This window comes from Pezoporus flaviventris, unplaced genomic scaffold (genome assembly GCF_033815535.1).
Source record: "Pezoporus flaviventris isolate CSIRO_AGI_PZ_B2104156 unplaced genomic scaffold, CSIRO_AGI_Pfla_v1 ptg000050l, whole genome shotgun sequence".
In the NCBI taxonomy this organism is placed as follows: domain Eukaryota; kingdom Metazoa; phylum Chordata; class Aves; order Psittaciformes; family Psittacidae; genus Pezoporus; species Pezoporus flaviventris.
This window is the reverse complement of record NW_026892598.1, coordinates 5,305,162-5,329,362: the sequence shown is the minus strand read 5'-3', so window position 1 is coordinate 5,329,362 and position 24,201 is coordinate 5,305,162. Positions and strand designations below refer to the sequence as shown.

The window sequence follows — 24,201 nt, the reverse complement described above, 5'->3', positions numbered from 1 at the left end:
GCGGTGGGTGCCGCCGCAGGGTAGACGAGGTGCCCGGGGTGGGGGGCTCAGCGACAGGCTCAACAGAGCAGCGGCACTGCAGGGCGGTTTCCCAGTGTCGGCCGCACTAGGAAGGTCTTGGTCACCCCCACGAGCTCTTGCGCACGAAGCAGGACATGGCGGGGGCGGGGTGCTCCGATAAGGCACAGCTCAGCCGCGCATGCGCTCGTCTCCACGGATGCTCCTCCTCTTCACCGCCCGCCGCGCAGAAGATGGTGGCGCTGTGAGCGGGTCCGCGCTGTCCCGAGTCCGCCCCGCCATGAGGAACCTGCGGCTGCTGCGGAATGGCGGGTGCCGTCCCGCCGCCATCTCGGGCACCCCGCAGTGCTTCTGCCTCGGCGCCGAGCCCGGCACAATCCTGGTGGGTTCCCAGTACGGCCTGCTGGAGCTGGGATCCGCCCGGGACACGGTGAGAGGGTTTCCTTGCCATTTTTTGAATGCTGTGTCTGTGAAGTCTGAATGAGCCCTCACAAGTATTGGCGCACGCCAAGCAGCTGCCCATGAACATCTTCATGTTGACACTGGGTGTAGAAGTATTAAAAGGGGAGGATGAGAGATAACTAGCAACGCATTGGAAGTTGTAGTCTTGCCGCGTTGTTTTCCCTTATGTGAGCTTTCTTCTTGTTTCCTAGCTCTTTTAACATAAGAGGACCTTCATAGTTTTTGTAGGTAAGTGAAGATAAGTACATGCACATTGCATGTTTCCTGCTGCCGTGTACATACTTCTGTGGTGTAAGACTGTGTAATTGCAGTAGGATGAGATGTACCTGTTTATGTTATTCTGTCACTTTTGCCAAAGTCTTGGGGAGATGATGTGTATTTAATAAGTCATTGGTTTCTCTACTTCAAGGTGACAAGAGAAGTTGACTTAGCTGTGGAGGGTTTCATGCCTGAGGATGGAAGTGGCTGCATCGTGGGTATTGAAGACCTTCCAGAGCAGGAGTGTGTGTGTGTTGCTACAGCAGCTGGAGATATCCTACTGTGCAATCTCAGCATGAAGCAGGTAAAATGACAGGAAGGACACAGCAATACTGAGGGATTTCAAAGAAAAAGTTGACACTTTTAATTTTTCAGAGGGCAGTTGTATGTTTAGTGCATATTGAGCTGTGGCTGTTTTCCTTTTTCTGGGAAGATGAGCTGATGTTTGTGGGGGCCTTGAGCAGAAGTAAAGTCAGAATATAGACTCCATGAAAGAGGCAGAATTGTAGGAGTGCCTTGCTTGTTAACAGCCATAGTCCTTTATGTTTGCTCAGGGGGCTCTTGGCAGCCTTAGAGAAGTAGGATATTGCTGAGACTAGGTACAGTGTAAAGTAATTAATTCATAACTTGGTGTTATTTACCTTTTTATTATTATCAGTCAATGCAGAACATTGTGCTGACATGACTTCACTGAAGAGGGGAGAAAGTGTTATGCATTGTGATTTGAAGCCCTAGAAAATACTAAAGGGAAACCAGAATATCTTAGCTGAGTAAATACTGCAGGAACTGAGATATTTGCTTTCTGTTCCTTCCTTGCTGTTAGATTTGTATGATCTTCAGCAAGACAAATACCACAGCAGCAGCCTCTGAAATCTGTGTCAGCTCCTGCAGTACCAGCTCAACAGTGCAGGTGTAGGTAGGCATGAGATGACAGTGGTCTGTCTGGGTTAGCTGTCAGATAGTGGTTATTTGCAGCTCCCCTCTTTGGGTTTTTGCTTGGGTTTGATTTGCAGATACTAAAGTTCGCAGTTGTAGCTGAAAAATGCGTCTCATATTGCAACTTAAAACATGCTGTAAGGGAAGAGAGATGAGCAAAAGATACGATGCCCAAGACTTCTTGCACTGATACATGGGTCAGAGGTTTAATTTCATATCTTTTATTTCACAGCTTTTTGGTTCACTTTCTCAGTTTTAAGGTTTGTTCTTTTGGTGCATTCTGGGCACCGAGAAAGAAGTCCTGAAGGTATTCTGGTTGTTCAGAAACCTTTTGCATGTGGGTATGGTTACCCTGCCCATTGGTGCCCAATCCCACTTTTTTTACCTTAGAAGATTGTGACACCCAACTTAATTCCTTGAATGGCCTCCTCTTGCTGTTTATCACAATTGTTCCGTTCCATGCCTTTTGCAAATTAGGGTAACAGTGCATGACAGAAGTTCCCTGCCCACTGCTATTGCTTATGTACTTGTGATGGCCCAGTAAAACTGGCCCAGTTTTTCATAAACTTTGGAGTTAGTGCAGCTATATACAATTGCCAAATTCAGCATGCACAAGCTGGTCAAAGTTTTAATGGATACGGTGCCTATTAACTGCATGTTGAAATTCTCAAGAACCATTATGACTGTGTTTTGTGACTTCAGTGTGTTTACCAATGTAACTGCAGACCTGACCAGGCAATATTAGTATTAACTAATCAGGCTGACTTAAGACTGACAGTTGCAAAATAAAGAGCTTATTAAAACGCTGTATGGCAGAAAATGCTAATCTGTAGGTTATGTGGGCTGTCATACCTAAACATTCTGGAACTATCTTTGGTTTGAAATGTTTATTTTGTTTCATTCAACAAAAAGAGCAAAGTAAGGCTTGTTACTTTCCTGAGTAGGAAAGGATTTCAACTCTCTTGGTGACTGATGGCTTTTGTGCTGGGATGGTGTTTCTGCACTTCTGTGATCTTACTTTGGTCTTACAGGTGGAATGTGTTGGGAGTGTGGACAGTGGCCTGAGTACCATGAGCTGGAGTCCTGACCAGGAGCTTGTTTTGTTAGTAACAGGTATCAGCAACAGTCTCTAAGGTTTCTGCCAGTGAAACTCACTGTGGCCACAATCACAGAATCACAGTTAAGTTTAAGATAGAAGAAGCAAAATACAAATTTATGAAATTAGAATTCAAAGAGATTAAAAGACCTCACCTGATCCAACATAGGAGATTTCATTTCGTGGTGCTTGAGATGTTTTGGTGATAAAAGCAGAAGCTATTCACACCCAAAAAGCTGAGTGTTATAGAACAGTAATTTGTCTTTCAGATCTTCCAAAGAAATATATATGATCTTGCTTCTAAATTGTGAAGACTCCTGCTTTATATATCCATGTGATTTCTTAGTAACAGAAATTGCTTCTTGTTCTTTAGTAGGAAATTCATGTGTCACAGGCTTAAGTACAGAAATTACAGGCTCAACTTAGCTACAGGTGTGTGTTACCCAGAAAGTAAAGTTAGCTTCAAGCAAAACAGAATCACGGGATGCTTGAGATTGAAAGGGAAATCTGGAGATCACCTGTCCTACCCCCTTGCAAAAAGCAAGTTACCTGGAGCAAGTTGCTGGGAACTGTACCCAGTCAGGTTTTGGATATCTTCAAGAATGGAGACCTCACAACCTCTGTGGGCATCCTGTTCCTGTCTGTGAATGCACTTACAGTAAAAAATGGTTTTCTTTTAATGGAATTTGCTGTGGTTTAGTTTGTTCTTATTGCTTCTTGTGCTGTCACTCTACATCACAGTCTGGCTTTGTCATCTTTACTGTACCCCACCTCCCACATAAGATGTTCATACACACTGATGAGTTGAGCCATGAGCATGGCTTCTGTCAGCCTCCCCTCATGTAACAGATTCTCCAAACCCTTAACCATATGTGTGACCCTTTGCTGGACTCACTCCAGTATGTCTTTTTCTGTCTTGTACTGGGAGGCCCAAAACTGGAGCCAGCATTATACGTGAGTCTCACCAGCACTGAGTAAAGGAGAAGGATCACCTCCCTCAACCTGCTGGCAACACTGCTAATGCAGCTCAGGATGCTGTTGGCCACCTATGTAGCAGGGACATACTTCTGACTCATGCTCAGCTTGGTATTCCCCAGGAAACACAGGTCATTCTTAATGCCAAGCTGTTTTGCATCTGCTTGGCTTCCAAGTCTGTCCTAGTGCATGGGATGATTTTATTCCAGGTGCAGGTGTATTGATGAGGTTCTTGACATCCCCTTTGGACTGCATAACAATGTCCCTGTGGAGAGCAGCACAACCTTCTGGTGTACCTGCTGTTCCTCCCAGTGTCACCTGCAAACTTGCTGAAGGTCCCATTCTCCAGATCATTAATGAAGGTGTTAAACATTGGCCCTAGTGTCCAGGGACATATCCCTGGTGACTGACCTCAGGCTGAACTCTCTGCTGCTGATAGCAAGTTTTTCAGCTTGGCGGTTCAGTTGATTTTCGGTCCAGCTCACTGTCCTTTCATCTACCCTGTTCTTCATGAGTTTGTCAAAAGCTTTATTAGAGTCAAGATACATGACATCCACTGTTTTCCCCATATCCCGAAGTTAGTCATCTCATTGTAGGAGGCCATCGGGACTTCCCCTTCATAAATCCATGCCAACTTGTTTCCAGGCACCTTGTTCTTCGTATCTCAACATATTCTAAGAGTGCCAGGTTCTTTGAAGGGGAAGTGGACTTTTTAAGGTAATGCCAGGAAGAATGTTTTTGAAGTGAGAACCTTAGAAGTGTTCTTCTGTTCCAGTTTGTGATTTTCTGGTTTGAAGGATATTTCACTTTAGTGTCATATTGCTGTTAGAAATGTTTCTATGTTTGAGTTCATAATAGAATAGTAGGACAACACACGAGAACATTTAAGTTTTTATTTGCCAGAGATAACATTGCCAATACTGTTTTCTACCCTGCAGGTCAGCAAACACTCATCATGATGACAAGGGAATTTGAACCAATTACTGAGAAGCAGCTCCACCAAGATGAGTTTGGGGAAGGTGAGAGGTGCACTGAAATGAAGTTCAAACTGATGTCACTGGTGTGTGGTGAGCATGTAGAAAGTAACGAGCTGAGCACTTACTGGGCCCAAGGAGGCGTTTTAGACTACTGCTGGTGGGCAACTGAAAGGGAGCACCAGTATTTTACTTGATGTCATACATTCAAGTGAATTCTCTGTACTAGAGGACTTTCTGGGCTATGTGCATTTCCTGCAGATTTTTAGAATGAAACCTGGATGGAAGGTGTGAGTGGCTTGGAGCTGTGGTTGCGTTTACCATACCGTACAGAGTACTGCTGTAAAATCTTCCACTAAAATGATTATTCCTTTTTCAGGAAAGCTTGTAGCTCTTGGATGGGGTAAAAAGGAGACGCAATTCCATGGATCAGAGGGAAAACAGGCAGCACATCGCAAACAGGTGGTATTATACTAGTTCTCTTACGTTAGGCCTATAGCTGTCTCTGGTAAACATGTATAAAGAGAGTTTCTGTTATTCCTGTGGTGCCAGTTTGCACTGCCTTTCTGGTCTTCATAGACTTCTGGTCTTCATAGAAGTCTTCATAGGCTTCTTCTGTTTCTGTTGTTACCTGAAATCTAGCATCTTTATCCTCCTAATTTAAGGCAGCACCTGGGTGTACTTAGGACTGTTCATACAGAGCTCAAAGAAAGAAGGTTTGCAAATGATAGTACTTGCAGCAATAAAGCTGCCCTTAAATCAGCATGACAGGTTTTCTTTAATATATGCTCTATAGCAACATCCATATGACAAGACAAACAGCATGCAATTTGGCTGAGAGGAGCAGAAGTAGCAGTAGTTTGATATCCCAGAAGGCAACAGTATAACATTTTGTGCTACTGAGCATCAGCAGTCATATGAGGCACCTCTGTGTTCCTGCGTATTTTAGCTCTTTGGTCCTTTGTCTAGCACTTCCTTGTTTTAGTCTTGTTTTCTCTACCTTTTATTAGCTGAAAAAACATTCCACTGCTGGATTTTTCTTTCTTTGTTTAAGTTTGAAAATTGAAAAGTCCAGCTGAAATTTGGCAGGCCAGAGTGCAGGCGTAAAATGTAGCCTCTTCTGTCTTTTACTGTTAGGAGGGACAGGACGAGGCTTGGCTGTATCTGGGAAAGTGTGCTTGATTTGGCAAAGTTAAACCTTTGAACAGCTGGGTCTTTATGTGTATTCTGTTGAGATTTTGTTTTTTCCCTGTATTGTTCTGAAAAGAGCCTGTTTGCCTCAGAGAACACTACTCATCCCAGCCTCTGTCTGCCATACAAACTGCTTGGATGGCATGCATTTCTCACCTTTCCCACTTTTCTCCTTCCAGGGGGTCATGACTCCAGGAATCAATCAAACCCTGATTTACCCTCATTTCCAGCTTATGCACAGCTGGTCTAAGGTAGAGGGGAAGGATAGGGTGTGGTCATGTGAATAGACAGCCATTTGCACTTGCAGGAGGAGCAGATTGAATTTACAGACAGTTTTAATAACTATTTTAATAACATCTGAGTAGCGAATTTTAACTTTGAAGCCTTAAGATTTTTAATGGTTTGATTTCATGCCAAGGCTGTTGAAAGAGCTGGCTTAGCAATGCAGCTTGTTTAGACAAAGACAGCAGTTGCCTCCCAAGCTTTGATGCAACTTTCTTTTGCGTGACTTCAGGAAGTATCATCTGCTTCAGCCTGGGATGATGGCAGACCTCGGGTGACGTGGAGAGGAGATGGGCAGTTTGTTGCAGTGAGTGCTGTGTGTCCAGAGACAGGTATGGGACCAGACTTCTTTGAAATACAAACATATAAGAGGATTCTAGAACTAGGTGGTGTTCATGGTCTCTGGGCCACATAAAGCAAGGGTGAATTGAGCTATTTACTCTTTTCTCTGTTTTCTCTGGTGTTCTCAGAGGCATTTTATACGCATGATCTTTTGAACACTTTATTTGCAGTTTAGTTTTCAGTCCAGTGAGAAGCCAGAAGAGGTTGCTACTGAGTAGTTATTATCTGAATTACTTCTTTCACGGGTCTTAGATCACCACTCAAGCTCTTAAGCAATCTCTAGGCTCACAGTGCCAAGTGGATCGATCTGTTTGGGTTGCCATACCTACTGTCCATCATACTAGCAGTTTGGCCTTGCACATTTCTGTTTAAATGCTAGCAATACTTTTCCCTAGGTTTTACCCTACTGAGTACATTTCTTACATTACACTCTTACATTTCTTGTAGGACTGTAATTGATGTCCTCTATGATAACTACTACTACACAGTTTAAATGTATCACTCAGTATACTGAACTGCACCAGATTACACTGCTTTTCCACTAGTTCAGGTTTTTGCCTTCAGTAGTTTAGGTTAGGGAGGATCTTGCATTTTAGCAGGACTTTTAACATTTCTGTAGCGAAAATTGGAGAGGGAAATGGCTATGACTGAGCTACATCAGACCAAAATTCCTATTCAGTTCCTTTAGGGTCACTCGTTTACTATGGGAGAGCTGACTGAGACAAAATAAGTTCTTGTCCCTGAAGGTGTAAAGAGAAATCTCGTTTTTCTTCATGTGCATCAAAACTTGCCCTTCTACCCTCATAAAACTAGAAAAGTCTCTTCCCAATGATTTCTTCACCTCATTGCTCTCTCAACCTGTAGGTGCTCGGAAGGTCAGAGTGTGGAACAGAGAGCTTGTACTACAGTCAACAAGTGAACCTGTCTCAGGATTAGAACAAGCACTGTACTGGAAGTGAGTAGTAAAAGAATCTAGATGCTGGCAGCAGTGTTGCTTTTTATTCCCTGGTCACAGTCTTTAATCATAAATTTCATTTCTCCTGTCTATTTTCCAAAAATTTAAAGAAAGCTTCCTTTTGATCCAGCATGAGGAAGAGTAGTCCTTAAAACTTTGAAAAGTATAGTACTTGGATTACTTGTGGGAAGAAGGGATAGACTGTCTGCACAGCTTCTATGTCAAGTGTTTTTGGGCCCAACTGTGTAAATAGCTCCCTTTGCCAATGCTGACATTCAGTTGCTTACCTGAGAATGTCATGAGCCTGGAAAAATGTCTCTGCTGGACCTATGACTTTATCTAAACAGTGCTGAGTGAAATACATCCTCTGCTGTCCTTTTCTTCATGTCTGGAGAAAATATGAGATGACTAGTGTTCAAAATGATATTAAAGTGATTATGTGAACAACCACTTTTCATGTGGCTCTTTTTTAAGGCCCTCTGGAAACCTGATAGCATCTACTCAAGAAAAACCCAACAGGCATGATGTGGTTTTCTTGGAGAAGAATGGACTTCTTCATGGGGAGTTCACCCTCCCATTCCAAAAGGGGCAGGTTAAGGTAAATGCTGTGTTTAGGCTACTTTGGTTAGAGTGTAATGGAGACAAGGATTAGGTCATTTCCAGATTCTAGGAGGAAGTTTTTAACTTAACAGTGCTAGTCCTATTTGAAAAAGAGACCTGAAAGAGAACAATGAAGAAGCCCGTGGAGAAAACGCACTGCCTCCTGCAGGCCTGTTTTACAGACACATGTACAGGGCGATCGTAGCCCGGGGCGCTCCTGGGCTCTGTATACTTTCTACTAGGCAAGTGCTTCAGAAATGCTGTTCAGGATGTCAGCTATTGCAGGAGTGAGGCAAAATACTCATCCAAAATAAGAGAAGTGAGAAGTTACTGCTATGGTGTTACTTCAGATTCTGCCTTTGGAGGCTGAGAGGTCTTTTGGCAGATGCTTCCTCAGTGCCAAGGAAAGCAGAGAGAATACTGTTGGCACATTTGTGGGTGTATCAGCTCTTCAGCTGTGTGGAACCACTGTGAATGGTTCTGCTTCAGGTTCTGCTCCAGCTCTTGGAAGCTTTGCAATATATGAGGGCTATGTTAACTATGTTAATTATTAGTATATATAGTTAGTGTGTGTGTGTATATATATATATAGTTAAGATAGATAACAGTGCACCATTACATAAGGAGCCACTTATGGTCTTGCAAAACAACTGGGAGCATACCCAGCCTACACCCTACAGAAACAACAATATTAGTAAGAGCTGTGTGTGTTTCTGCAGGTTAATGAGCTGCTTTGGAATGCAGATTCTACGATTCTAGCTATATGGCTGGAAGACTTGAAGGTGGACAACTCCAACCCAAGCAGTTATGGTGAGAGCACTGTGAGGGGCTCTGGCTTTTACACTTGTCTGTGTTGTTAGAGGTTGGTATTCCTCTACAAGTTAGGGAGACGCTGGGGAGGCTTACCTCCAGCTTTGAGACCCATATGCAGCACAGGAAGAACTGGTAATTTAGACTGAGCTCGAAGCATCTTTATTGCGCTTTATTAACGGAATTGTAAAGGTGTGAGCCCTTCATAAACCATGCATGCCTTCTCACAAGGGAAGCTCAAAGAATTCTAGCACTGGCTCTTTTGCAGGTAGTCTCTTGCTAAGTTTTCTTATGCTGCGTGTTTTATGGCACAACTCGTGGGTTGAACTACTATTTTTGTTGCACTTAACTCACCCCTTGAAGAGCAGTGGTGGTGGTGTGGGCTCGAGATGGGTCTCAAGTAGCAGTCTGTAGTAACCATTTGTTTTTATGTAGTTCAGCTGTGGACCACAGGGAACTACCACTGGTACCTGAAGCAAAGTCTACATTTTGGTAGCTTGGAGGAGAATCGGTTGGTGTCGCTGCTGTGGGATCGAGAAAACCTGTATAGACTGCATGTACTCTGCAAGGGTTGGCATTACCTCTTCTATGACTGGCACTGGACCATAGACCGTGGTATAGGGGAGAATAGCCAGGACATGGCAAATGTGGCTGTCATAGATGGAGGTGAGCAGTGGGACTGCTTGTTTGCTCTAAGGTCAAAAGAAGTGGCTTAGCCTTTTGGATGGGATTATGGTAGTTCTTCTGTTAGCTGCTGTTTCTACAAAGCTGTTAGTGAGGGTCATTTCACTAACATTGCTGAAAGCTTCAGAGGTGGTTCAATGGAATTAACTACAGCTCTGTTTCCAATAACATTGTTCCTACTTTCAATAAAAAACCTAAGAAGAGCCTCACTAACATTTGAGCTGGATTACATCTTGGCTTATTTTTTTCTCTTCCACAGATAAAGTGCTTGTCACAGCATTCCAGCATGCTGTGGTGCCTCCACCCATGTGTACCTATGAGCTCCAGCTCCAACAGGCAGTTAATCAAGTTGCATTTCACACAGATCCCAAACATAGTGGAGACATGGCTGTCCTGGATGCTGATAACAAGATCTCTGTGTACAGATATGGTGAGAGCATGTTGCGCTGTCTTATTAAAGGAAACCCTCTGTTCCTGAAAGCATCAGCTTGGAGGACTAGTAGGGTGATGGTCACTCAAACCTTCAGTCATAAGGAGCGAGATACATCTGGTTAATCTGTGGGTTCAAGCTCCATTCTTTAATCTCCAGTACTTTTGTGTGACACAGGACCATTTTGGTGGTACACCGGCTGCGTGAGAAGGAATCATTCAGCACTTAGCTATGTGCTTATGCTGGTAATATCTCCCTGCCTAGTTTTGGCTTGGGTAAAGTGCAGCAAGCAGTATTTTATGTAATCTGTGCTGATGGCTTGCTGCTGGTTGGCACTGGACATGTCTTGAAATGGCTACCCAGGGTCTGTCTGATGCATCTAGCACTTCCCAAAACAGTCCTATGTAAAATGTAATATTCAAGACATTTCCTGATGTCTCTTGAGTTTTGTAATGTGACATTCCGAGGTAACTGTGTTCCTCAGGGTAAGTGTTAATGAGGATTAGGTGATGGCTGTGCATGGAGGGATGCTGTTTTCTGACTTCTGTAGTTACCTGAAGCATCTTCTTTTGATAAGAATGAAAATGGAAGGGGCTTTGTTTGCAGGATCTCTAAACTCTGCTTTGTTCTGTGTTTGCTAGGACAAAGCACAATGAGTGACCTCAGTGTCAGGTTTGGAGCTGTGGGTGGAAATGGATTTAAAGCAGCAGTAGAAACGCCATACCTGGATAAAACCCACAGGTAATACAGAACTCTAGTATAGCTGTAGTGGAGAGAAAAAGATAGAACCTGGCCATATGTTTTAGAGGTCTTAGATCTGACCATTTGTCTCAAGATACTGAAGAGGTGGTCAGATAACATGGTTTCATTGTGCTGACACTGGCTGCAACTACTGCTAAGGATTGGGCAGCACAGTAGGCACTTTATCCTGAGAAGCGCTCTTGTCTGAGCTCTTGGTCTAGTGGGAGCAGTGACTGTCAGTGACAGCACTGAAGTAGCCTTTCCTGTACCTGATGCTCTTGGTATTGTGGGGTTCCCTGTGTCTCATCCTTCCATCTCCAGCCTAGCCTGTGTCAGGGTTCATGCGTTTGCTGACTGTGTTTGTGTACTGGAGCCTTCCTAGCCATCCTGTGTCTGAACAGCCATGCTGTGCCTAGAAAGACCTTCACTTCTGCAGTGAGGTGGCCTATGGAAATCAGATTCTATTTGCTTCCCAGTCTCTCTTATTTTGTGACAGAGTTGATGTGGGCAGCAACAACAATGAAGTGATGAATCCTCTGGGCCTCCGATTTCTCACCTGGCTGCCAGATGACAGCTTCCTGGTGGTTGGTCAGGGCCAGCATGCTGCTCAGTCTGTCCTTCACCATCTGACTGAAGTGCCTCACAAGACTGTAGCTGAACAGCAGCGCCTCAGTTTACGGTACTAGAGATCTGACAATTGTGGGTGAAGTCTGAGAGTACCTCTGAGCAGTGTCTAGAAGGAATTAAGCCTCTCAGTAGACATGGAGCCTGGAGGCTGTGGGTTGGGGAATTTGACTCTTCCTGCAAAAGAATCAAACAGCTCATGAAGCTGCCCCCTGTTTAGCACTTGTATGTAGTCCTAATGTCTACACCCAGCCTGACAGGAGGCTGTATGCTAGCATGCCTGTGTCTATACAGGATAGCTCTGTTCCTTGTATGAATTCCAGGCCCTTGGGGTGGGAGGAGGGACTGAATTCCTCCATTCTACCCTATGCTCACCGTTTTCAAGGTCAGGAAGGGGACTGGTAGCCCTTGTTACTCCTGTCTTCCTTCTCCTCACCTGCTGGGCTTTGTGGAGTCAGTTAAACTAAAACTAGATCACAAAAGGAAGCCACCCAGGGTTTCCCAAAGGGATCTTGTGAATTGCTTGCTGCAGAACTGGCACAGCAAAAACAGGCTGATTTGCATACAAACTGTGAAGCGGAACAAAGAAGTGTGGGCTCTGCAGAGTGCTTTAAGTATGCAGTGACTGCACAGTTAGGCAAATGCCTGTTGGCTGGAGTTGCTGGTGCTCTGTATTGCCAATGTTAGCTGATATAGGCATGACAAGACTGCAGAAAGTCGTTATCTGTCCATGCCGGAGGTGTGTATTCTTCAGTCAGGCCATAAAAAATTCACTATCTAGGTATCAAGTATATCTCCTGTGACTGATCTGTGTCTTTTGTGTCTTGCTCTAGGTTGTCTGTGCCTGTAGATGGAGAAGTGATCAGCCTGTGCTGCAGCCCAGCAACCAAAACTGTAGCTCTGCAGCTGGCTGATGGACAGATCCTGAAATACCTCTGGGGTGAGCTGGGCCCTATTAAACTACCTGGTCTGAGGTGTAGTTATTACATACTTCTCAAGAGGTTTAATGAGATGATTTGACTTTCAGGGACGTAGATGATTCTTGCTGATAGTCGGTCCTGCCTTTCATGCTCTGTTTGCTTCCAGAAATGGGCCAAAATTAGTGATTTGTGTCAGAAAGCAGTTAGTGTAGTTGAGAATAATAGTTCAGACTTTGATTGAGAGGAATGTGATTGGTTTAGTGATTTCAGAAGTGTTGACTGACTGCCACATCATTGGCACTTCTCTCTTGTTTCACAGAGGAAAAAGGTGCTAAGCTCCTAGAAGCTACCACCTTCTCTGCTGTGTCCTAGACACCTTTTGTGTCAGCCGTCCTCCTCTCTGTCAGATAATGTAGCTTATTTCCAGCTCTGGTTTTCTTCAGATACATGCCATGTGATTGTAATGTTTGAATCTTCAGTTGCCTGGGAAACTCTGTGATCTTCTTTGCTCTTCAGAGGCTTCTGCTCCGGTCCTTGAGCCCTGGAGGACTAGCAGTGGCTATGCTGTTCAGTTCCCCTACCCTTGCATGCAGACGTCTATCACAAGGATCGGTGGTGAAGTAAGTAAGACTGTGAGCAGACTAAATCCCCTATTCAGTTTTCTTTATATCATATGTGCACCATGACCCTCTCCTAACAGCATTCTTTGTAAGACCCTATGCAGAGGTGAGGGCGTACCTTTCCTTGTCTTGTAGAGCATTTCTGATGTGTGGCATTTAATACCTGCAACACATCAGAATCTCAGAACACATAGAATCTGCATATTCTATGAATAAAATTAATAATGTCATTGAAGAGTGATAAATTTCAGATTTCCAATTTCCAGTAATCACTGCTCCACTGTTTTGGAAACAGCATTTTGTTCCGCCTTACCTGAATGTACACTACTAGCAAATATGGCTGCATTGAGTTACTGCATCTTTCCTTCTACTGGTCTTTCCTATTGTAGATGGTTTCTTGATAGTTACAGCAGCTTAAGGAACAGCTAGCTCTTTTCTGGCAGTTCGAGTTTCTGTTCTTCAGCATGCATCCAGGTGAATGCTGTATGGAGTTGCTTTGCTCTGAACTACTGCTTTTATTTTGGTATTTTGGAGCAAATGCTGCTGAATAAAAAACGTAAATTATCTGGTGTGGTTTCTGCTTCTATTTTATTACTGTGCAGTTTCTGTTACAGCGTAAAGGAAGCTGGGTTTCCAGCAAGAAGTGTTTAAAGACACTTAAGTAAGTGCTCCTGAAATAGAGCCTGCATAACTTCTTGTCCAGCTACTCCAAGTAATTCACATGGGGTACTTGGTATCTAACTGTAGGGCACTTCAGTGCTTGTCAGTGTTGTGAAACCCTGGAGGTTGTGAAACAGCTTATATTTGTCATCTTTTTTTATTTACAGGAAGTGATCTTGGGCCTCACAGATCGATGCCGGTTTATTGTTAATGATACTGAGGTACCAAAGTGTTTGCTTCTCATTGTATCCCCTTTTCCTCTGCCAAATGCAGCTTTCCTGTTCCACTCCATACAGTGATAAACTTCATCATGTTTCTACAGGTGGCTTCCAACATCACATCATTTGCAACATACAATGAGTTTTTGTTGGTGACCACAAACTCCCACACCTGTCAGTGCTTCTGCTTGAAGAACATGCCACTGAAAGGTAAATGCCAGGTGTGGCTGCCTGCTGCTGGCAGCTCATGGCCATTGTCTGGGAACCACAGGAAGTCCCTGTTTTTCACATCCAGACCTGCTACCTGCTGTATTTGGGTCACTCAGAACAACTGCTTAAGAGATGGAAGAAGAAAGCTGCTTTCAGGAATCTACTACAGAGCAAGGAGCACAGGGAACTAACTTTGTATGTCATATGTCCTTCCCAGAGAGCAGGATTTGTCCTGTAGTTGTTAGCCCTTCACCGTTTTCAACAGCTTAGCCCTGCATTCTTTCCCTCCACTCCAAGTCCAGGAAAAAAAAGGGCTGTGCAGTATTGCAGGTGTGTGGTAGAGAAAGGATCCCAGTAGAAAGAGTTTCTGGTGGCATCTGGCTGTAATAGGTATGAGGACCCTGAGAAAGGCAGGGTGACAACTTACTGGGCCTATACATCTTTCAGTGCACTTTCATCTGTTGAGCTTTGTGATCCTGTTGTATAGAGGACATAATGTCCTGTATGACAAAGTAGGGTATAGAGAATGTATCTCCTGTATGTCCTCTGTATTCTACTTTGTGTACCGCAGAGCTGAACTAAGGACAAAGAGGTTGTCTTCCTCTCTGGAACCGTTGAAGATCACTGGCATATTATTGACTCAGTGTGTCCAGTATGACCTTGCTGGGCCACATAGGAAAGCCTGACTGGGGCACTATGCTGCAGTGTGCCATGTATGCTGATAAATATGCTGTCTTCAGCCCTTCAGGCTGGCCTGAGCAGTGCTGCGGCACGCAACAGTGAGACCCTGCGCAAGGTGGAGCGAGGTTCCCGTATCATCACCGTTGTGCCCCAGGACACAAAGGTTGTGCTCCAGGTCAGTGCTCTGCCCACGTCTGCTGTCAGGGACCCTAGTGAGGCTCTCAGTGGGCAACTGGCCAACCTGCAAACAATGTGTAGTGCTACAGAACTGCTACCCTATACTGCTACAGCACAGCACCTCACAAATCTCCAGCTGTGGAGGGATTTGGGGCATGCCTGTGGGAGTTAGGTTCAGCACAGGCAGCTGGGAATAAGTGGGAAGATCTGTTCAAATTCCTAATGGCTGAGGTAGCATAATGTTACATATTGTGGCACTCACAATGCATACCTCATGGTGAATCTCAGACACACCTCCTAGTACTTGCTGTGTTTGCTAGCAGCCCTCTATTAGTCTTGGCACTAAGTTTTTCTGAAGTGCAGAGCTCACTCTTCAGAACCAACAAAGATGCAAGAATGGAGAAGGATGGCATTTGAAAAACATGGCTGGAGGTGTGCAGCCCAACTTCCTGAAAGCAGGTCTAACCTAAAAGCTTGATCAGGTTGCTCTGGTTCTTGCCTGATAGAGTGGAGTCCAGGCTCCTGAGAAAGGACTGTTTCTGAGCTGAGAGAATTTTCAGGTATTTTTCCACACTCATTGAAATTGCATGTTTTTTTAAGTGAACAGGTCCATGCATCTGGAAGTGTCAGACAGGCCTAGAAGATTGACTAGTCCTCCTTTGCCTTCAGTGTAATGCTACACGTTATTAATTGCATGGATTTTGTCTTGTAGATGCCAAGAGGAAATCTGGAGACTGTTCACCACCGAGCTCTGGTTCTTGCACAGATTCGGAAGTGGTTAGACAGGTAAATGGCACTGGTGTAGTATGGTCTTCCTTCCCCCGGTATGAGCTGTTAGAGGCTGGCTGGCCTGGTTGTGTTGTGCTGGAGAAGGGAGGGAGGCTAAATTCAAAGAAATTGGCTGTCAATGAGAATGAAACTTTCTGACACTACCAGCTGGAAATGCAGCTTTCAGCAGCCCCAAGTGCCTCTCACTTCACCACTGGGCTTATAAGTGTACTGAGTCTGTGTGGATAGCAGAAATCTTCATCTGCTCCATTATCCAGATACTTCAGTCACTACATGACAGAGCTTGCTGGTTTTCATATTTTGTTTAATTGATTTACACTGAAGCTTTTCTGAAACAGAAGTAGGTCCATTAGATGAAAATGTTTGCTGTTTTAAGAGAGGAAATAAATAATGTAAAACCTGCACTGCTTCCTGGTGTGCTGGTCTGTCCCACTGCAGAGGCTGGCAATGAACAGGATTGACCTTGCACATTTTTTTTTTTTCTGGAAGGCAATCTTTATGGGTTATTGCCTAGGCTGTTCCTTCCCCAGGGGATCAGTGCTTACCACCAGTCAGTTGCCTTTATTTGCAGATATTGCACCTATCCACTGTCTTAATTATCCTTCTTGACTCATTCCCCCAGGCTTATGTTCAGGGAAGCTTTTCAGAGTATGAGAAAGCTGCGAATCAACCTCAATCTTCTCTATGACCACAATCCCAAGGCATGTATACCCCGTTCTGTTGTTTTCAATATCTGTCTAGCCTGGAATCCATTGATACTGAAGAGTGGGCTCAAACAAGTAGGTGGTGCTGTCATTTCTGCTTTCAGAAGAAATGGCTGCTCTGCACTGCTGCATCCTCATGCAGGCAGATCAGATTTAGTATTTCCTTGTACATTCAGAGAAGGTCTTAATGTACTTTTTCAAAATAACAGTAGTAACATTCTTGTTTGTTTCAGGTATTTCTGGAAAATGCGGAAAACTTCGTCAGGCAGATTGATACTGTGAACTACATCAACTTGTTTTTCACAGAGCTGAAGTGAGTATAATTCTCTCAAATGGAAGCATGCATATAATCAGTGGCAGTATATCATTTTGTCAAAATGCTGGCAGCTCTTCAGTGTGGGTGTAAGGAGTCAGCCAGAAACATAGAATGTTGGGTCATAAAGACTCAAGCAAGCTCAGTAGTTTCAGGGACAGTGAGTGTGTCTTTTGGGGAATTCCAGCTTGCAAACAGCCAGTAGATATTTCCAGCAAAGAATTAGTACATCATCTGACAGTTTTGACTTGTCTTCTGATTATAACTGTACTGGGATAAATGTGAACATAAAAAAGTTTTGTTGCCTCATAAACAGGAGCAAGACAGTACTGCTTATCTGAAGTCTGAGGCCAAGATACTTGCTTAGATTCCCAAATTAGGTCCCCTGACTTCTTTCTCCAAGGTTGAGTGGCAAGAGGCAATAGCACATTGATCATTTCAGGACTTTTCAAGCTTGCTGAAGTAAATAAATTTTAGGAGCTGGAACTATCACTTAGCTATTTTGCTGTATTTTAAATTTTGACCTGACCTTAAGTCGTTGTTGAGAAATAAAAGCAAATGTTTTAATTTTCAGAAGTGCTCAGGATGTCCCCAGTGGGTTTTGTAGAGACAGCTGCATCTTGAAGATCTTGCTTTCTGTTTTTTGTCCAACTAACGTAGTTGTTCTGACCAGTTTGTTTTTTTGTTTTTCTTTCTTTTTGGTTGTTTTTTCTCAATGCCTGTCTTGGCTGAGAATCACTTGGGATGGCTGACAGATGCTGTAGAGTTTTCTGGTAGTGTGGCAGGTTGTGTGTCAGTACTGAATGACATATGATCTGTTTTGTTGTGTAGTTATTTTCTGCATACATTTGTGTTTCTTAATGTTACTGCCTTTGTGCTGGGGTAAGTGATGGACCGTGCTGGTATTCATGTTAATCTGCTTTTATTTAGAGAAGAAGATTTCACAAAGACTATGTACCCGTCTCTGAATGGTAGCAGTAAGGCTCAATCACACCAGCATCCTGATCAGAAAAAAGTAAACCTTATATGTGATGTGATGAGAGTTGCCATGGAAAACATTGACCCTCAGAAGTGAGTATATTCTTATTGTACATAAAGGAACCATTAGAGAGATTTCTCTTTGGAAACTTTCGGAAAACAAAGCATCACCTTAGCTGGGAAAGCTATTTTGAAATAATATGTGTGAAATACATGAAAGTGGAAATAGCCTTCTAGAAAGCTTTCCTTTTATAAAAGAAAGACCATTTTAATGCCTAATTTGATTTGGAAGACTGTGTCCGGCTATCCGAGCTTTTGGAGAGAGGTGTTCTCCATTATGCTGGCTGGCATGGTAAGGAAGTTCATTCTACTCGAAACACCACCAGTCTTGTGACATGTTTGGGGGGACATGCTGAGTAGAAAAACCATTCTTGTATATACAGTTCTCTTGCCATTTTTCCTGCCTTCCTTTAAAAATATTGAAAAACCTGAGTAGTATTGCTGTGGGTTTGGTTTTGTTTGTGTTTTTTTTAATAAAATGCAGACCAGGACTTGCATAAACTGTCCTAAAATAAGAATAAGCAGTGCTTCTGCATTCTCATTTTTTTTTTTATGTTTACTGCTTCTGTTTCCTTCAGATACTGCCTATCAATACTGACAGCACACGTAAAGAAAAGTCCTCCAGAACTGGAAATTGCTCTCCAGAAAGTTCATGATCTTCGAGGTGTTGTATCAGGAACTCAAAAGTTTTGAAAGTGGGTGGTTTGCAGGAGCTTTCATTGTTAGCATTGTTCACACTGAGAATTATTTTAAGGAGGGTGTTCATGGAATCAGCCAAAAAACAGAAACTTACTTGAAGCTAGCTGTGTGTTAATGGAGAAGCAGCATATACACTGATGGTCATGCCCTCAGAGCTCATCCTTTTACCCAAGTATGTCAGCAGACAGTTGTTTCCTCTTTCCCGTCAGAACTCTAGTTCTCTCAGCATGGAAAAGGAGGTTCCCATTCTGGGTTCTGCTGTCTCAAGCTGGCATATTTTGCTTTTATTCTGTGCTGACACTTCTGACTTGTCACTGCTGAACACTTAACAAGTCACTGTGCTTGGGCTAGTCCTTGAAGTTTCCCAGGAAAGGCAAAGTAACCCCTCCTGCAAGACAGAAAGAGCTGTTGGTTTGATGGTCCCTATCTGGTGTCAAGAATGTGCTTGACTGTGCGTCCACACCCTCAGAGTGGGGTTCTGCTGCTGATGGTGCTTTTTTATCTTGTTACAGAAAATAATACTCCAGATGTCAAAGCCGTGAGTGCAGAAGAAGCACTGAAGTACCTACTTTTCCTTGTTGATGTGAATGAATTGTATGATTATTCACTGGGGACATACGACTTTGATTTAGTCATCATGGTGGCAGAAAAGTCTCAAAAGGTCTTCTTACGGTTCCAGCCAAGGAACCATTTTTCTGCTTTCCTAAAAGTTCTTTATAATCTCTGGATTAACCCATGTGTTTTGATGGTCATAGCTCTTCACCCAGGCAAGGTTCCATTTGCTCAGAAGTCCTGTGTGTGCATGGGATGATGCTGTGAAGGTGATATGTCTCTGCTGTCCCTTAATATATCCTGAGCACAGCTTTGGAAAGCTGCTTTTGTTCAAGGTGAAATAGGACTCTTCTAGACCAGCACAGCAATATAGCTTAGAAGAAGGGAGCAGCTGTGGTCTGAAGTATTGTGACTGCATACCTTACATTCCCAGTTCTGTACTCTTCATTCTTTCTTATTTGGTGGTGGCCATTATAATAATGTTTTATCTTCCAGCAGGTATAATTTCAAATCTCTGCATGGAAATACCCATCAGAATCTTCGGAGTTTCTTAGCGTTATAGCAGAGCCTACTGTCAAGTCAGTTAAAACACTCTATTCATGATAATGGATTCCCTGTAGTGAGGGAAATTGGTCAGTTTTACAGCTGCAAATTTATACATAATGATAGCTGAAATCCTTTTGGGAACCTGGTAATTTAAGTTAGTCATTCTTGGCAAGAGTACATACGCTGAACTGATGCTTTGAGATGGCCTTTTTAGTGTACTATACGATTTCAAATACGGGACTCTGTTGGTGACGATGCGGGCAAATAAGGATCTTGCGAGACTAGTTCAACTGCAGTTTTCATTATTCTTTGCAGGACCCAAAAGAGTACTTGCCCTTCTTAAATACCCTCCGGAAGATGGAAACAAATTATCAGCGATATACAATAGACAAATACTTAAAGAGATACACAAAAGCTCTTGAGCATCTCAGCAAATGTGGTAGGTGTTCTACATATGCACTATCTCTAAGGAGAAATTCTGCAGTGGAACATTTCCATTTTGAAGAGTCTTTTGGGGGAAATAGCAGAAGAAAGAGGAAGGTCGTACAAGGTCATCTTCCCTTCTCTTAGCGCATGGTTAACTTCTGCTGCCTGTTTGTGTAGTATGCGATGGTGCAGGGAGAGAGGAGTGAGAAAGTTTACTGCTTTGTGATCATGAAGCACAAGTCTTGTTTGCTCCTGTTGTAGGTGACTTATCTCCAGTTAATATCGCTGGCAGAAGTGGAGCAAACCTCAAGGAAGTGAACACCTTTATTTTACAATAGTAGAATAGGTTCTTTTGTGCTCTTCCAAACACCTCTAGATGCTTCTTGATGCAATGAACTCGGGCTGGCTGGAAGCCATGAGAATTGTGTGCTTTCTCTTTTATTGCTATGAAAAATAAATATTTTCTTCAGGTCCTGAACACTTCTCTGAATTTTTGAATTTGGTGAAGGATCAGAATCAGTATTGTGAAGCCTTGAAGCTGTACCCCCCTAGCACTCAGGAGTACAAGGTGTGTAAGCATGTTACGCTGCAGTGTGCAAGCTTTTTACTCTCTCACACGTGTGTTTGCCTGTCTTCGGCACCTTGAGTGAGGGCAGGGATGAGGCAGCAGCTGCTTTGTGTTCAGGTTTTCCTCTGAGATGATAGCAGGAATTACGCTCAGCGCTGACCCTGTGAGGTCTGGTTATTGAAGGAATGTCTGTTACCTCTGTGATCCAGTGACCAGGAGAGCACCTAGGTGTCTGGTTTCTGCTGCACATCTTAGGGTGTGCTGAAGAATTTGTGTAACCGCAGACTTTTCTTCTTGCATTGACCCTTGTGAGACCCACTTTCTGTCTGGCGCTTGTAGATTGTCTGGACACACTTTGTTATCCTTAAAGTATTCTGAAGAGTGATTGAGAGCTTGTAGTGTGTCCTGTATTGGTTTCTGTGCATTACTGTAGCTTGTCCAAGGCTGAGGTAAAATGTAAATGAATGCATTTAATATAATTTAATTCAGGTATTGTGAATACACAACACACAAGCCTTTGTAAAAGAAGTAGAGGAAGAAGTAAGAGGGGAAGTACAGAAACTCTTTGTCTATTTGCAGCATGGTGAAAGCAGAAGGGACTTTCCTCATAAGGGAGGTCTGTTCCTGACTCTGACCTGTTGGGAGTCCTACTTTATTCCTTTTGTATTTTTCCAGTCAAATCCACCCACCCGTTCTTGATGGAGACTGTGCGGTTTGAATAGCATAGTGAAGCTCAGGATATTAATACACAGCAGCCTGTGCCTATAGAGTTGCAGGGCTTGCATCCTCCCTTGTGCCATTGTTTGACTCCTGGAGTAAGCTGGTTCAGAGAGACATTCTAACAAAGACCATTCACATGAATGGGGAAGAAGGGGCTGATTTCCTGCAGTATGCAGTTTACCCAGCTTTTGGCTTGAAGAGTTAGATACCTCTCCATGCCTCTTGCTTTAGCTCTGTGAAATGTCTCAATGTGCTAATCATCAGCCCTTGGCTTCATACGAAGTTTGAAATGGGTAGGAACATTGTGCCGGGATGTTCCTTGAGAGAAGGGGGAAATAAGCAATTTTTGGTGGACACTTAATTTATACTAATGGAGAACTGCTGACTCCACAGCTGATTTCACATTTCTCTTTTGTCCCTTTCTTGCAGGATATCAGTGATGCGTATGGGGAGTACTTGGTTCAGAAGCAGCTATATGAACAGGCTGCACTGATATTTGCTCGTGCTGGAATCTTTGCAAAAGCACTTGATGCTTTTCAGGACAGTGGCAGCTGGCAGCAAGCCCTGTGCATGGCAACACGGCTTGGTTACACAAAGGATATGCTGTCCAGCCTGGCACGGAGCATGGCAGGTAGGCCTTGAGGAGATGTAAGTGTGCAGAGCAAAACTGGCTGCTGTTATTTTTGGTTCCGTTTGATTTTTCCTAAAATTTAATGAAAACCTTGGTCTGCAGCAGCTTTTTTCTTTAGGGGAGAATGAAAATCCTACATTTCCCAAGGCTTTGTGTCATTGCATATCACCTTTGTTACTCAAAAGAGCAAAAAGAAGTTGGAGCTGAGTTGGTAGGCACCCAGGAGTTGCCAAGCTAAGCTGTGGTCTTCTTGGCTGCCCCATGCCAACTGCTTCTTGCACTTTTCCCGTGTAGCCAGTTCCTGAGCTGCTATTCCACATTGCCTCCTTGGTTAACCTCAGAAAGGGGGCAAAGTGCTCCCTGCAGATAGCAAGAACAAAATACACTGGAGCTCTTAGGAGAGATTTACATCCTGATGCCCTCCACTTCACTGTTTCTGTCTCAGACTGAGAGGAAAACTGTCTCCAGCTGGCCTTGAGGGACATGCACCAGCAATTTCACCAGCAGCTGACTGATTATGTTCAAGTTAATGAATTCTTGACATCAGGCAGCCATTCTTTTCCCTAGCAGATTAAGTGTGTGAGCAGGTAGAAAGTGCCTCGCTGAGTGGGATTTTCCTCTGCTTTGTAGTTTTGTGGCACAAAGTACAGCTGCTTCTGAAATGCTGAACTCAGTCTTTTCTTGTAGGAAAACTGGTTGAACAGAGAAAACATGCAGAGGCTGCCATACTCCTCGAGCAGTACACTGAGGTAATAATCACGCTCCTGTCTGTGTCCAGTAATACCCTCTGTGTTTTCTCTGTTTTTCTGGGCCACACATGACTCCATGCATGGTGACAGCAAAATCATCTGTGCCGTGAGCTGTTTTGAGGAGGTCAGAGCAGCCCCAGGTGCTGCAGTAAGTAGAGTGGTCCTGGATGCAATGTCCCTGAGTTTCTCCTTCATAAAGCTTTGGTATGAAAAGGTTTTGTCTTAGAAAGCTGAAGCATGAGGGCTGGAGTAATGAACACAGAGTTCCAGAGGGATTTCCCATGGTTTTAGGAGAAGTAACTTTGTTTTTTGGGTTTGGGGGTTTTGGTTGGTTGGGGTTTTTCCTCATGTTACCACTTGAGAGTACCTGACACAGTAGTGAGTACTGTTTTCCTGTCCTAACAATGATACTGCTGTGTAGGAATGTGCATTTGAGTAGGTGCTACCTGAACGTGTATTAGCATCAGTAGCAGTACATGGTTCCTTTATCCTTCTAGGACTATGAGGAGGCTCTTCTCCTGCTCTTAGAAGGGGCTCTCTGGGAAGAGGCTTTAAGACTGGTAAGGCCTTTCAGAGCACAAGAACCAGAGTGAAAATATTTCTTCAGAATGCAAGAACAGAGGGGTGGGGTCTGGGTTAGATCCTTAAGTAATACCTTGTTTCCTTTCCCTGATCTAGATTCACAAGTATGGCAGACTGGATATCTTGGAGACCAACTTCAAACCTGCTATTCTGGAAGGTGAATCTGTGCAAGAACCTGAGACTTGTCTGTGCTACAGAGGCTGAAGAAGGTCTTTACTGGGTCTGTGGGAAGTCACAGCACTCCAGTACTGAAAGCCGTACGGAAGGATGCTTTGATTCTGCTTGGCACTGCCCACTTAGCTGCATTTGGCTCTCCGCAATGCAGCTTGAAACCGAGCAGTGTCGTGTCCTCTTTTCAGCTTAGTCAAGCTCCTTCTAAGCTTTTCAAGACCTCACAGTCACAAACTGCAAAGGCGTCATGGTCTGCATGCCCATAAACAAGCAGGATAGTCCTTACTCCAGAGCACATGTAGCACTAGAGCCATGAACTGAAAAAAAGGGCCAGCAGTCCTATAAACTTTTACGAGTATTGTTTAAAAGATTTCCTCTGATTCAAACCTAATTGACATAAAGAGTTTTAGATGTAGATCTTTCAGCTCTCCTTATATCAGAAACACATTTTTATTCTAGAAAATGCTTGTCTGTCAGACTAATTCACTCTGCATCTAGGTGCATCTTGTTTGGTGGGCTCCTATATTACAACCTTTGAATTTCCTTCCCCTTCAGTCGTTTTGTGTGCTTTGCACCTGACTTCCGAGCTTGCCAAAGGACTATGCTCCTTCAAACTTCTTGTGTAAAAAATAACATTTTTCTGGTTTTCTTGCACACATGTTCATGTTCTGATTTTCTTACTGAGCAGCTCAGAAGAGTCAGCTGATCTTCCTATATTCTCAGAAGACAGCATTTCTTCGCCATAAGAGTCGCCTGCAGGTGGTCCGAGAGCTGAAGGAGAAAACCTGTGAGAGCCTGCAGGGTAGGTATTGAAATGCATACCACTTTCTCCTGCAGAAGTAACTGTGA

General features: G+C 43.7%; 1 protein-coding gene across 3 annotated transcripts in view; it reads left to right on the top strand.

Annotated features, from left to right (window-relative positions):
• Nucleotides 1-239: 239 nt before the first annotated feature.
• Nucleotides 240-24,201, top strand: part of ELP1 (elongator acetyltransferase complex subunit 1) — a 28,673-nt gene continuing 4,711 nt past the window's right edge. Inside the window, exons 1-31 of one of the 3 annotated variants that reach the window (XM_061468752.1) lie at nt 240-448; nt 890-1,042; nt 2,706-2,787; nt 4,684-4,764; nt 5,099-5,184; nt 6,425-6,524; nt 7,399-7,489; nt 7,964-8,087; nt 8,809-8,899; nt 9,335-9,565; nt 9,843-10,013; nt 10,655-10,754; nt 11,251-11,433; nt 12,212-12,318; nt 12,815-12,918; nt 13,746-13,799; nt 13,901-14,006; nt 14,747-14,862; nt 15,577-15,650; nt 16,276-16,354; nt 16,591-16,670; nt 17,601-17,741; nt 18,287-18,372; nt 18,920-19,068; nt 19,821-19,944; nt 20,402-20,499; nt 21,649-21,850; nt 22,538-22,599; nt 23,097-23,159; nt 23,278-23,338; nt 24,041-24,154. In XM_061468752.1, the coding sequence (XP_061324736.1) occupies nt 299-448; nt 890-1,042; nt 2,706-2,787; nt 4,684-4,764; nt 5,099-5,184; nt 6,425-6,524; nt 7,399-7,489; nt 7,964-8,087; nt 8,809-8,899; nt 9,335-9,565; nt 9,843-10,013; nt 10,655-10,754; nt 11,251-11,433; nt 12,212-12,318; nt 12,815-12,918; nt 13,746-13,799; nt 13,901-14,006; nt 14,747-14,862; nt 15,577-15,650; nt 16,276-16,354; nt 16,591-16,670; nt 17,601-17,741; nt 18,287-18,372; nt 18,920-19,068; nt 19,821-19,944; nt 20,402-20,499; nt 21,649-21,850; nt 22,538-22,599; nt 23,097-23,159; nt 23,278-23,338; nt 24,041-24,154 (3,463 nt within the window). In that variant the 5' untranslated portion in view covers nt 240-298. The remainder of the gene's footprint in view (nt 449-889; nt 1,043-2,705; nt 2,788-4,683; nt 4,765-5,098; nt 5,185-6,424; nt 6,525-7,398; nt 7,490-7,963; nt 8,088-8,808; nt 8,900-9,334; nt 9,566-9,842; nt 10,014-10,654; nt 10,755-11,250; nt 11,434-12,211; nt 12,319-12,814; nt 12,919-13,745; nt 13,800-13,900; nt 14,007-14,746; nt 14,863-15,576; nt 15,651-16,275; nt 16,355-16,590; nt 16,671-17,600; nt 17,742-18,286; nt 18,373-18,919; nt 19,069-19,820; nt 19,945-20,401; nt 20,500-21,648; nt 21,851-22,537; nt 22,600-23,096; nt 23,160-23,277; nt 23,339-24,040; nt 24,155-24,201) is intronic. The other 2 variants (XM_061468750.1, XM_061468751.1) reach the window with 2 other exon arrangements.